The sequence below is a fragment of the Quercus lobata genome, chromosome 7 (genome assembly GCF_001633185.2).
Source record: "Quercus lobata isolate SW786 chromosome 7, ValleyOak3.0 Primary Assembly, whole genome shotgun sequence".
Classification (NCBI taxonomy): domain Eukaryota; kingdom Viridiplantae; phylum Streptophyta; class Magnoliopsida; order Fagales; family Fagaceae; genus Quercus; species Quercus lobata.
In genome coordinates this window covers 47,624,173-47,638,454 of record NC_044910.1, presented here as the reverse complement: position 1 = coordinate 47,638,454, position 14,282 = coordinate 47,624,173, and the positions used below count along the sequence as shown (strand labels likewise).

The following is a 14,282-nucleotide window of genomic DNA, read 5'->3' as shown; positions in this document are numbered from 1 at the left end:
TACTAGACCGTAGCATCAACCAATGAAGATTGGTTCCTTCCTAACTGCTTCCCAGAAATCCAAACAGCTGTCTCACAGTGATGATGATGGTGAGAACCAGGTTTGGTATAATGCCTCTCAAGGATTTGACAATGGAGAGGAAGAGAGTTGAGGAATTTGAAGAGACTCTAATGTATAGATTGTGGGTGAATCAATCTTATTTTTCTTTAGGGTTTCTCTCTCAAAATTCTCTCTAGAAACTCTCTTACAATCGAGGGTAAAAGGGGTATTTATACTGGAGTGGGAAAGGAATGTGAAACGTCAGGTTTTACAAAACAGGGGTGGCTCGCGGCTTGACCTCGCGGCTTGACTAAGTCGCGAGATCCAGTCGCGAGATAACCGTATGGCCAGTTGTCCTGTTTTGTCCTGTAGTACTCTAGCTTGCATGACTGTTCACCTTCCAGCATGCTTGGCACGTGTGCTGTGTCTGGCGGCTTGAAGCCGCGAGTCACCCGCGAGTCTCTGTTTTCTTGCACACTCTTGAGCAATCTTCACTCTATCTCACTCACTACCCTTACATCAAACCCACCTAAATACATGGTTACTAAATGCTGAATTACAAGCAAATTTGGCACGGAATAAAGCCAATTAGATGGTTGAATAAATTCAACCTTACAAAAGTAAACAAGCTCAATGCAAGTCACTTGCATGTTCTACACTTAACCAATGCACAATACACTAAGTATATGCATCTAGGAACAATCCTACAAGGGCACAAGAGTGACAGTACTTAAAAGAAAATGCAAGACATTTAGATAGAAGTACTGATTTGAACAAAGCATAAAAGGCTGCATAAAGCATGGTACAAACCATAAAGCCTACAAATGATATCAAACCCTAAAAGCTTACAAAAGTAACATGGGTACAAAACACATTATATTGAATAAAAACTTAAATAATATAAACTAAAAGTGCTTAAAGTTTCTCCTCTTCAAAATGATGAGAAGCTGTGATGCACTAGGAACATATATACTTGTAACCTGAAACACTTGCATAAAACACATTAGACCCTCAAGGTAAAGCAAGTAATAAAAGGACAAGTATAATGTAACAAGTAAATCGTGATCAAGTAAACATGATGTGAAACATGTAAGCAACTTGATCATACACCAAAACAGTCATATAGAAATGACTATAATGATCACATAGCAAAGTAAATGATTATACGAACATGCATTCAAAGAAGCACAATAGCATAGGGATATATGCAAGTCCAAAGCACAAACATGATGCAATGAGAACAACAAAGCATAACTCAAAGCACCATAAAGCCAACAAGAAAACAAACAGAACAAAGTTTTCAAGTTAACACAATGTCTTCTCCCCCTTGGTATATGCATCTTTACAATGGAAAAATCTCTCCCCCTACAAATGTGCATGAGAAATAGAATTTCTCCTCCTAAGGATATGCATAAGAGTCATATAAAAATGACAAACCACTCCGATATACTCTCTAGAGTATACTCTCCCCCCTTTTTGTCAGGAATAGACAAAGGGCCAAGGAGAAACGAGGGCAAGAGATGAAGGAACGAGCAATGATAATGATGCATGAAGGGAGCGAGGTGAATGAGAAAATGAAGCTCAAACCTAAGACAAAATAGAATGCTACAGAGCATAAGGTAGACATGACATGCTAGGATAAAGAAGTAAGGTCTAGATCAATGCATGACAAGGATAGCAAGGGTGTGTGCAAGAGGTGGCTAAGTGCAATGCATGACCAATGTATGAAAAATGCACATGTGGGGCAAAGTGTGCAAAATACACAACCAACGAATCAAACATGTTCCTAATGAGGAAACATGAGAAACCCCAAAGTTTGGTACTTATCGGAGTCCAAACAGGCGAGAAAATGTTTAAGAGGCATTTTATCAAACACCTAGCATGCACACTATGAACAATAATGTGAAACAATGCATGAACATCATGAAATCCACCCTAAATACATGTTCTATCTGCCACAAGGGGCCAACATCCAATGCAAATCAGCAAAAGAAACCAAACCCATGAAGAAATTTGACAAAAATTAAGTTTTCCCAACCCCTATGATAAAAATCTCAACCAAGATCATAAAACTCTCCAAAACATAATCTAAGGATCAAAATTAACGAAAAGAGTTTATAAATACCTTAGAAATGTTAATGGAATGAAAAATTATTCAAATTGGTTGGGTTTTGATGTAAAAATATTGAAAGAGGGGTTTTAGAGAGGATGGGAGAGGTTTGAAACAAGTTTCCCACAAGAAGCCCTTTAAAAAGCTGTTTCAGGGTAATTCGCGATTGGGCGAGTCGCGAGGTTCAGTCGCGAAAATTTTCGCAAGTCGCGAGTTTCGGTCGCGAAAATTTTTGCGAGTTGCAAGTGAGTCGCGAGCAAGCCGCGAGTGAGTCGCCAAAAGCTTCTGGATGAACTCGTGACTGGCGAGTCGCCAGTTGAGCCGCGAAAAACTCTGACACCTGTTTTTCAATATAGAACATGTTTAAACAATGAAAAACAAAGTTAACCCTAAACATGAACACAAAGAGTGATAAAAATCACTTCCAAAAACATATAAAATAATCAAAAATCTTTTTGGATTGAATCATATATGATTGAGCACACACACATCAAATTTAGACAAGTACAATCTAACAAATGAATAAGACATTCATTGAATATTAGACATATGTGTTGTGTGTGTGTATCAAATGTGGAATAGTCCTTAGTCTAGAATGAAGTTTCAATGATCAATTCAATCAAGTCATACACAACTAGCACTAAGTCAAGTGGTCTATCTCAATTATAGAAATGAACATATATGACTTCCCACAAGAAAATGATTACATACAATAAAGCTTTTCATTTGGCTTCTTTACAATTCTTAACATTTGATCATTTTGAATCAAAACATCTCATTTTGAGATCGATGCTTGAAATTTGTGATATTTCAATTTGATGAACAAGCCTATGGCTTTTTGGGCATCATACAATTTCATATAAGTCGCTTTCCCTTTTTCCTAATCAAATACTAGTATATGCGACGGCTTTTACAGCTCATTATCTCTTTTCATTTTGAGATTTACATTTATTGAGCTCTTTAAGCAATAAAAATAAAAGAATGGGAAGAGATATAAACACAAGTCTACGCATGTATTAAAACCAACATGACTACGGACAAATCATTCATGACAAGCTTGAAAATTGATTTACAACAATCACACAAAGATGTCAAGATTTTTCCCACAAAGATATAAGTGCAAAAATAACAAGCTAAGCTCGTAAATGCACAAAGCCATTTGTACAAAGGGACAAGGCCAAACTCACATGTGATATGTGCTCAAACATATATGATCAAAATTTTTGAATTTTTCACTTTTTATGTGGTTTTGGATTTTTACTCACACAAAACAGAAACATAAAAGTAAGATAAAAAATGAAACAATGCATACAAATAAATGCAAGATGCACAAAATGCATGAAGATATGACATTTAATGCATGGAGGGTCCTACAAAAATCGAAAGAATTAGATCAAGGACCAAAAGAGCAAAAGCTCAACCATAGGAACCCTTCCTCATCCAAACAGAATGATTGTTTGGAATGAGTGTCTTAAGAGAAGTGAGACAAGGGTTGGAAGAATGAGAACCGGAGATGCACATAGCCAAGGAGTTAAGAGCATTAAACATTTTCTTTAACAACATGCTATTTTCACTCAAAACCGGTTTACTCTTTTTATCACAACTTCCAAAAAGCTCAAGTTTTTCTTTTCTTTTGATTCTTTTAAAAGCATGAAACTTAGAGCATTGAGGTCTTAGATGACCAAAGGCACCACAATGGTGACAGACAATGTGTTTAGGTCCACCAGGCTTTTTGGGAAGAGATCTAGCAACATGGTTTTGTTCCCTCTTCAACTTATGACATTGAGGTCTTATATGACCAATCACACCGCAATGGTGGCAAGTTGGAACAAACTTAGATCCATTCAAAACCTTAGGTTGAGACCTAAACAAAGGCTTTGACTTAACAGCCTTTCTCTCCACCTTTTGATTTCTTTTATGTGGAGGAATGTACATCGATTTGTCCTTTAAGGTAGAACACACACTAGGCACAAAATTGGGTACCACAACATGATTGCAACAAATATTTTCATCCTTTTAAACAATAGGTTCAGCAATCAAACACTTGGCATGCATCTTAAGAGATTCATTTTCACATTTAAGATCATCAACAAGTTTGTTAGACAAAACGAGTTTAGCATCCAAGTCTATATTCAAACGTTCAAACTCTTTCAGCTTTTCAAGAGAAATTTCAGCAAGTTTTTTATATTTCTCAACCAATTTGTTGGATTCATTGAGCTTAGCAATCAAATCATCATTTTCATAAAATAACTTGCTCAAATTCTTTTGAAACTTCTTAGCATTTTTCTTCAAGAGTTTGTCAACAACACCCATAGATTCAAATAACATGTCATCACACTTATGAGGATTAACACTCATAGAGGCATTTTAACAAACATGTGGCATGTTACATTTATCACCAACCAAATCATGCAAAGAGTCATACAAAGCACAATCCATGGCAAAAAAACACAAGGGGTCAAGGATCACACTTAGGTATTTAAAGTACAACAAGTGTACCCGCTCTGATACCAAATAAAAGTTCAAAAACGTGTATAAACACCCTTGAATGTTTAGACCCCCAAATTACAACTTAACCAATTCAAGCATTATCTCAAACAACTAGTGTGCGGAAACTTAACATAAGCTATAATACGGAATTGGTAAAAACTATCTAAGCCAAATTAAAACACAATCTACAGCAGATAATAAAAAGGCAAAGATAGAGAGGAAGGAAGATGCAAACACAAAGACAACACGCGAAGTGTTATCGAAGAGGAAACCGAAGCCCTCAGCGTAAAACCTCTCCGCCGCCCTTCAAGCGATAAACAATCCACTAGAAAATATAGTTGGGATACATGGACAGCAATAGACCCTCCAAGCCTAATCTACCCAGTGCACCTAAGCCCTCCAAGCTTCTTGCTTCAACGAGGTTGCGCCGAACCTTTTTCTTTTCTAGCTTCCCGGATTCCGCTACTAGACCGTAGCATCAACCAATGAAGATTGGTTCCTTCCTAACTGCTTCCCAGAAATCCAAACAGCTCTCTCACAATAATGAAAATGGTGAGAACCAGGTTTGGTATAATGCCTCTCAAGGATTTGATAATGGAGAGGAAGAGAGTTGAGGAATTTGAAGAGACTCTAATGTATAGATTGTGGGTGAATCAATCTTGTTTTTCTCTAGGGTTTCTCTCTCAAAATTCTCTCTGGAAGCTCTCTTACAATCGTGGGTAAAAGGGGTATTTATACTGGAGTGGGAGAGGAATGTGAAACGTCAGGTTTTACAAAACAGGAGTGGCTCGCAGCTTGACCTCGCGGTTTGACTAAGTCGCGAGATAACCGTATGGCCAGTTGTCTTGTTTTGTCTTGTAGTGCTCCAACTAGCATGACTGTTCACCTTCTAGCATGCTTGGCACGTGTGCTGCGTTTGGCGGCTTGCAGCCGCGAGTCACCCGCGAGGCCAAGCCGCGAGTCTCTATTTTCTTGCACACTCTTGAGCAAACTTCACTCTATCTCACTCACTACCTTTACATGATTCCCACCTAAATACAAGGTTTCTAAGTGCTGTATTACAAGTAAATATGTCACGGAATAAAGCCAACACATGGTTGATTAAATTCAACCTTACAAATGTATTAATAAAATTCAAAGAATTAGTATACATTTATAACTTTACATGCTTTGAATTGATAGGATGGATCTAAAAAGTCATGAGAAAAGTAAAAAAAAAAAAAAAAAAAACTTTTCAATTTTCTATATAAGACTAACTTCAATATAGAATTGCAAGAGTCGGATTCAATGAATTGGATAAATACTATTTGTCTCCACATTTGTCCAATATAAATCCTCATTTCCATTGGACTTAAAAATTAAACTTCCATAATATTCTCACAATATCTTTGTTTTTCCTTCTATGAGGTATGTTAATTTTCAAAATATTACATTCGTCTTAAATATTTTGTTTAGATTTTATGTACACGTTTTTATTTATGTAGCATTGTAATTTATTTAGTCTTGTTTTTTCATATTATGTGCCAATTTATTTTTTTGGTTTTCTGTATGATGAGTATACTTGATAAGGATCTATTTTTGGCTACTTTTAGTTCAATTAAAATTTGGAGGTTAAATTGTGATATTATTGTATCACTATGACATTATTTTTTCTGTTGTTGTATCATGAAATTCTAGAAGTTTTAATAACTAATTGATATATAAAATATAAATAATACAAGAAAGACACCTAGGATCCAACAAGTTTATAGGTGACATTATGAACTATGATTTGGTAACGTTTCTTGGTTGCATAAATTAGAAGAATTTTCCTCCTAATGTATTTAGTTTGAATTTAGTTTTAGTAAAAAACCTCATAAATTAAGTGTGACTAACAATAATAGCATTCATGAAATCAATAGATCATAAATAATTTCTTACAAATTTATCAAAATGCACTGCACATTGCGCGGAATATCGGCTAGTTGATAATGTGCACGGAATATCAGCTAGTTGATTACAAAAACACAGAGAGGAGGGAGTTGACAAACCTTTTGATCAATCACTTGGTGGGGTTGAACGCGCGATACTTCTTTTGCTCTCTTTATAAAAATGCTGTCTTCGGTTTAAATTAGTCAAGGAATTCCATAATTTATAGCAGCCAAGTATTTTAATCAAATTAGTATTGTAGTAGTGTGTTGACTCCCACTCCAAATCAGTCTACTATTTTATCCAAATCAGTATCTTATGTTAATCAAATTAGTATTTTTGTACATTGTTCACTTTCACTCCAAAGCAGTATTCTATTTTATCCAAATCAGTATTCTATTTTATTCAAATTAGTATTCTATTAAATTGCTGATTTCGACCCCCAAATCAATATTGTAGCGTATTTTAACTATCATGCTTAACCAGTTAAGTTAAGTTACAACATATAACTTCTAAGAATTGTATTTGTATCTACAATTTTTTTTTTTTTTTTTTAATGAGTTGTATCTACAACTTTTTACATTCTTTTAGAACATGAAAATTTGACTTAAAAAAAGTTTCTGTTGTATGAGAATATGATAACTCTTATCTCCATTAAAAAATAATAAATAAAATAAATAAATAAATAAATAACGTATTCAAATTTGCACTGACCATTGTTTTGAGTATGGCCCCACCAATCATCTTCCTTATCCTCCTCAAAATAGAAGGACAACCACAAAACACAAAGTCCTTTCCTTTCGAGGGAATGGGCAGACTAACATTGTTCAGCTTTTCTATGTAGTAAGTTAGGCAACGTTTGAAAGAATAAAGGAAAATAGCATCTCGAGTTTTAGAAAATCGAGATCCACTTTAAAACTTGACCATAAAACACTTGCTTTCCATTATTTTCTATTGGGTGAGGTGGACAAAATTGCCACCTGGATCTCGAGTATTTAAGACTCGAGATCCTTGTATTTTTAACCAAATTTATTTTGTGCACATGAAGTCAGTTATATTTATTTTATGGATCTCAAGTCTTAAAGTCTTGAGATCCACAAAATAAAAATAGACAACTTCACGTGCACAAAATAAATTTGGTTAAAAATACAAGGATCTCGAGTCTTAAAGACTTGAGATCCTCAAAATAAGATCAACAAAATAAAGATACAGGACTTCACGTGCACAAAATAAATTTGGTTAAAAATACAAGTAACTCGAGTCTTATACACTCGAGTTCCACTGGGGAAAATTATAAAAACATAACACTCTTAACACTTAGCCCGTATAACACAAGTGCTAACGCTCTACATAGCCTTCTCACCCAAAAACAAAGCATCCTCACTAAGTCTCTCAGCCTCACTAACTCTTACCCTCACTAACTCTCACTCACCCATAACTCCTACACCACATTGCCTCTCACTCTCACTCTCACTCATCACACTGTCTCTCTCACTGTTCTTCCCTCTCAACAAATTGATATCTCAGTAAGGGTTTGCATAATTTGATTGTCATTGTAGTTGGGTATTAGTTGTCTATGGGTGTGGGTTAAAGAGTTTGACTAATTATTTTGTACATAGTTGACATAACTTAGTTAATTTATGTGAGTTATAGAAGTATGTTTTGTTAGTGTTAATTTTTTGAGCATTTATTTGCCCATTTTGTTATGAAAATTTTATTCATCATTTCTAGGCTTTTATTTTTATCATGATCTTACAAGTTTTTTTGACTTTATTCATCATTATTTTGGGTATGAAATGGGTAGTGATTGAATGGAATGAATGGGTATCATAATCATACTCCTGAAAGTAATTCTTAAAATGTAGTGACCTACAATACATGACTGTATAAGGAATTGATCATTATTAAAATAAAAAAAAAGTATAAGAATTGGTCATTTTGGAAACAATTTGGAATTTGGTAATGACATTTAAGCCTTAAGGATATGGAATACTTTGGTCTTGTTAATTTATATGGTTTGTTAATGCTACATCATCTTCATAAAGTCTCCTCTCGTTCTATCTATTCTCTAAATATATATATTTTCCTTACCTTTTATTTTTCAGGGTTGCTCCACTGGATATGTTTCAAATTTGCTTCTGAAGCCAAACTTAGGACCATGGGTACCACAAGTTACATAATGGCTATAAAACTAGTAATTACCTATGAAAATTCTGGCTTGAATATGTTCAGCCTTAAGATCGCATTACTTTTTTTCCCCCACTTTACGACTATGTGATTTAACTAACTAACATAGTAACTTGACTTGAACAAGTTCACAATGCCTGAAATTGATATAATCTTATACCACGGTGGTCCGCTTAAGAATGTCAATGCGAACAAGGGATTGCCATTTGAAGGGCCGGGTATAAAGACCTATTATATCCAAATTGATCGTAGGTAGAAGACCCTTGACGAATTGAAGAAGATTGTCATGGAAGAGTTGTGTGAGAATCTTGCTATACACAACATACAAATTACTTATCGTATACCAAACGAAATCTTGAAACACCGAATTAATTACAAGTATATGGTGACAGAAACAAACAAACATGTAAAGATCATGTTTGACAAGTTGGAGAGAATAGCTGAAGTAACTAACATTGAGTTGTACATATAGTTGGAGCCACGTGCAGTTTGGGAAGAGGATATCCAACAAACAACCACAAGCTTACAGGTTACGGTTCCGGATGCTCAATATGAGTATTCTACACATGTAGAGAATGATGATGTTCATGCCGATGGTGATGTTCATGCTGCTAATGATGATAATGATGATGACGACGACAACTATGTTGATGAGACTACTGCCATTAACAATGATGATGGCGACTATGTTGATGAGAATATTACCATTAGCAGTGAAGATTTTGTGGATAGAGATGAGTATGAAGACACGATTGGTAGAGACATTGGGGACTTTGAGAAGGACATTGATGATGATGAGACATTGGATGGTAGTGAACCTTATGCAGACAATGTTATTAGTGTCCAAAATATTACGAATACAATCCCTGCCTACGCACCTCTTGCATTGTCATTTTTTGCAAATACTTGGGAAAATATGGTTGATCTTTCACATATTGATATGCCATTTGTGTCTCCTTGGAGAAAGGGGATGAATTTGTGCAAAGGATTAACTTTTGCCAATAAAGAGGAGGTGAAGCGCATATTAACAATTAGTTCCCTCAAGGAAAACAAACATTTTACCGTTATTAGGTCGACGATGAAAAAACTTTGTGCGAAATGCGTGCATGAGTCATGCAAGTGGTATGTCTGCGCAGTTATGAAGCCCGATCTCCATTGACTATGGATGGTTACCATGTATGTGGGTCCTCACACGTGTATACCAACTGGGGTGCGAAATGATGGTAGAATGATGAGTTGTAATTTTATTGCATTAGACATCCATAAAAAATTATGTGAGGATCATACTACCCCAGTTAAGCATCTCAAATCTATGATAGAGACGAAATATAATGGCCAGAAGCACAGGAGTCAGGAAGAAAATATAAAGTAATGGCTACTTCCTTGCTGTAAATAAAGCTCAGACAAATTCGCATAAAAATTGTTAAATAAAGTAAAGAATTAGTGATCATCACATAACTTGGTTAGTAATTTTCTAGGGTAAATATGAAGTGTATTTGAAAGCTTAGTTCCATACACCAATGCATTCATTAACAGAATGGTCCAACAACTAGAGTTTCACCACTTGCATCGCTGCTGACAGCATAACCATGACACTACTCATGTGACAAATACAAATTTCCCGTAGCTTGGAACACTTCTGAAACATTTCGCCTTTACACACATTAATTATCAACGAAGCCAAAGTCTTTGACCAAAACCTCCTGCTCTTTCAAAACTCACGACAGAGAAGCTAACCGAACCTAAATAATGCTACTTCCAAATTCAGACTATCTTTGACATTCAGGGAAAATTGTTTAGAATTTTCATGAAATGTATTTTTCCTGCTGCGCTTGAAGAAGTCTTGCTGAAGACTTTGCATCCATAGAGAGAGCTTTCACTTCCTCAATATCCGCCTATAAATCATATAAATTGAAACAAAATTACTAATGTAGTTGATGGAAGAAGAATTCTGCAATATTTTAAATCATCTTCAATCACATTGATTACAGATTAATCCAAATCATATTATTACCTTGCAGATATTGTCACGGCCATTCATTTTTGCCATAATACTGGAGGGCGATAACAGCTGAACTGCATGCCTGAAAAGATGACAGAAGCGTCACTAAATATATTTTGAGGGATGGGACTCAGAAACAGCAAATCTAAAGATTAAGCCAAACCTTGAGGATGCTTGTAGACCAATGTCACCCAGGTAAGCCAAACTTTCGTCATCTATTACTAGGTCCTCCACATTTGCACGGAGAGCCAAAATCTGACAGTAACAAAGACCACAAATATCAGTATGTGGACAATGGTAATATGGTTAGGATTTGAAGAGAAATTGTAGGCAGTGAGAGAACACAAAATTTGGGTTGAACCTTTATCATGTCAGCAACATCATAAGTTTGTGTTCGGATAATAACCAACCGGTCCAACAAGTCGACAGGTATGCCATGAGGACGGTTCATATCAGTCCCTCTGCATGAAAACAGATTCATATTCAGAAATTTTTATAAGATTCATGTTCAGAATTTAAAACATCAAAGTAACTTAAGTCAAGGTTCCTAGACAACTATGAGGTAAGGCCCAGATGACAAAAACATTATTGTTTGTAGACCACTAAAAACACAAAAGATCAAAGTAATTAAAGCATCACATACAAGAATTAATATATATATATATATATATATATATATATATAAAAGCAACCGCTGTCACACATGCCACCAACCTCCACCACTTGCACAAAATCAATTTAACCACCATTTTCATCGAAGTAGGTAAACCCCCACCACCGAGCCCATCTACAATAGAACTTGTCCACTTAGCCCAACACACAATTGCTCAATAAGATTGCTAAAAAAACCCAATAATATTTTTGATAAGTAAATTAGAATTCTATTTAATGAGACTACTTCATGCACATGGAAAAGTACACAAAGGAGTCTAAAGAATTACAAGATGTTATGTACATAAGTATAATGATTCTAAAAACTTAAGAATGGAGTTACAATTAGTAAAACCCCTTGCACGATACCAATCAAACCAATAAAATAAACTAAAAAAAACAATTCTATCAAATGTGTCCTTGAAATTCCCAAATACTCAAGGTTACACTCCTACGATAGAGTCCACATCAAACATAATAGAGTCAGATTACAAATATGTGAAAAACGCTCACCTATTCAATTCCACCATCCAAACAAAATCCACAGCTTGAATGCAACATTACAGTGTAACAAAAGATGCTCCACAATCTCCCCACTATGGTGCTTACAACACCACCCTAATAGCATGAATACTCTCTTAATGAGATTATCGCAAGGATCCTCCCCTATGCTACCGTCCAAAAAAAGAAGGAAATTTTCCTGGGGCCTTGACACATGAAATACTTTTCCCAGGAAAACTCTTAGAACAGGGACCCCTTAAGGCATCACAAACAGAACGCACATCAAAATCTACATTCCCTTTCAATTGCCAAATCAATCTATCTCTACTCTCTCGATGAGGGATATTGGAATAAAGGAGATTCAAGAAGGAGGTTACTGCCTCTATCTCCCAATCAATAGTCACGCTCAAATATGACACCCCTATGTTCCCTTCTGTCTCCCCGGCAAGGAGCCAATAAAGGCATCTCTAACTAATGAACAATCATATAAATCCGGAAAAATCATCCTCAATTGTTGGTCACCAAACCACTTGTAATGTCAAAACCAAACACAGCTACCCTCCCCTATATCAAAGCAGGTATATATACTGTAGAAACCCTTCCCACCCATGCTTATGCTTTTCCATAAGCCACAACCATGAGTTCCTCGAACAGACTTTGTGCACCAACCTCCCCACTCCTCTCCATATTCCATGGCTACCACATCTCCATAGAAGCATTTCCTTCAACCTAAAATGCCATAACCATTTACCAAAATGTTCTCGTTAAAGGTCACTTACGTTTTTTCAACTAATCCACCATTAGCAATTGAGGTGCAAACCATATCCTACCCCACCAAATGCAGCTTTAAGATCACCGATCAATCCAAATATTTGACATTTTACTACATTAAGAAATGTGGAACCACCATGGCATCATCCCAGGAAAAGGCCTAGTTAATCATGGACAGACTACAGAAGCCATGAAGACCATATTTTTTTTTAACTTTGTGTTTACATTAGCAGATCAAATGAAATGAATAAACAATATAAAAGCTCTACATATCAGATTGACAAAGTTCCTAGGTATGGATCCTCTAGCAGTGGGCAGCATGGTTTAAAATATTTCACAAACCCATGTCCCACAAAACACATACAATACCTAGTTGTTAAACTCTTTGTTACTTTGGCATTAGCACAGCTTCACTTTCTTATCCCCTGACCACCTTGCAAGCCAAAGAAAACATCTCCAAGTTGCTCCAGTTATAAGCCAAAAAGGAAAAATAGTGCTCAAAAGAAGTTTGTGATGCACTCATTTGTACGGCTTAAGAATCAAGGCTGATGCCTTAACAATGCAATACAGATGGCAAATTTATTGGTTAAGGCCTGAATGATGATAAGACCGACCATAATAATAACACATTAAGAGAAGTATATCATGCATATCTATTAATCAATTACAAAAGCATTCAATTTCCACTTTAAGATTTATGACTTGTCAACTGGCAACAGTGACCTTCATATGTAACAAGTTGCTTATCAAGGTTAAAAAGATGGTCAAGGAAGAAGCACTCCAAAATTTTTAAGGTGCACAAGAATTTCATACCTCACATTGCAAAACCCTCTGTTTGTGGCAAAGATTACTATTGGAGACAGTGAGCTCTCTAAAACACGATTCAAGTATAAAAAGCATTCCATATCCAGCATATGTACCTGCAAAAAATGATAGATACACAAATAAATAAATAATAAAGAGCAACCATGAAACATTTAAAACATGGACAGACATAATAGAGAAAAGAACCTCATCAATGAATAGAACTCCAGGGACAAGTTCTGCTACACCTTCATCAATGTACCGGTTAACAACCTGTCATGAAAAAATTTTAAAAAAAAGTTACCTCTAAAGCTAGACAAAAACATAAATTTGGGAACAAATATACACCATCTCATCTTTAATGCATCATAGTGGGATAAAGACAAAGTATAGAATGATTTTTTTTTATGTATTATTGGTGAAAAGAAGAATGGACTGTGTCAATGTCTTGGAATTTTCAACTTAATCAGAGAACTGTTAAGAAAAATAATAACAACTTAAGAAAAGGATTTCCCAAAATAATTGCAGAAATTTTTAAGAAACTTCGTATGACTTGCTGACCATGACCAGATCAGGTAGTGTTACATCCTGTTAGAGATTGGATAAGCAAACAGAAAACTGAACATCAAAATAGGAAGCCCATTACATCGCAAAAAAGATCAGTTTATGAGTCTTCTGATTAGTATAAACTTCCAGTACCAATAGTCAACATCAACATAATCTAAGAAAACAAAAAGAAAATTCTATCAGAAGCACAACAATATATATATATGAACCAAAAGCAATGCTTACATACATTAAGCTCAGTCTCACTCTTTC

At 35.4% G+C, this 14,282-nt stretch overlaps 1 protein-coding gene across 1 annotated transcript; it reads right to left on the bottom strand.

Moving 5' to 3' along the window:
* Positions 1 to 10,283: 10,283 nt before the first annotated feature.
* LOC115952150 (ruvB-like protein 1) lies at positions 10,284 to 14,261 on the bottom strand. Its single transcript, XM_031069227.1, has 7 exons — positions 14,256 to 14,261; positions 13,671 to 13,736; positions 13,473 to 13,579; positions 11,098 to 11,197; positions 10,900 to 10,991; positions 10,749 to 10,818; positions 10,284 to 10,629 (listed from the first exon to the last, which is right to left on the bottom strand). Exons 1-7 carry the CDS (start codon positions 14,259 to 14,261, stop codon positions 10,540 to 10,542), a joined length of 531 nt encoding a protein of 176 aa, XP_030925087.1. The 3' UTR covers positions 10,284 to 10,539.
* Positions 14,262 to 14,282: the final 21 nt, after the last annotated feature.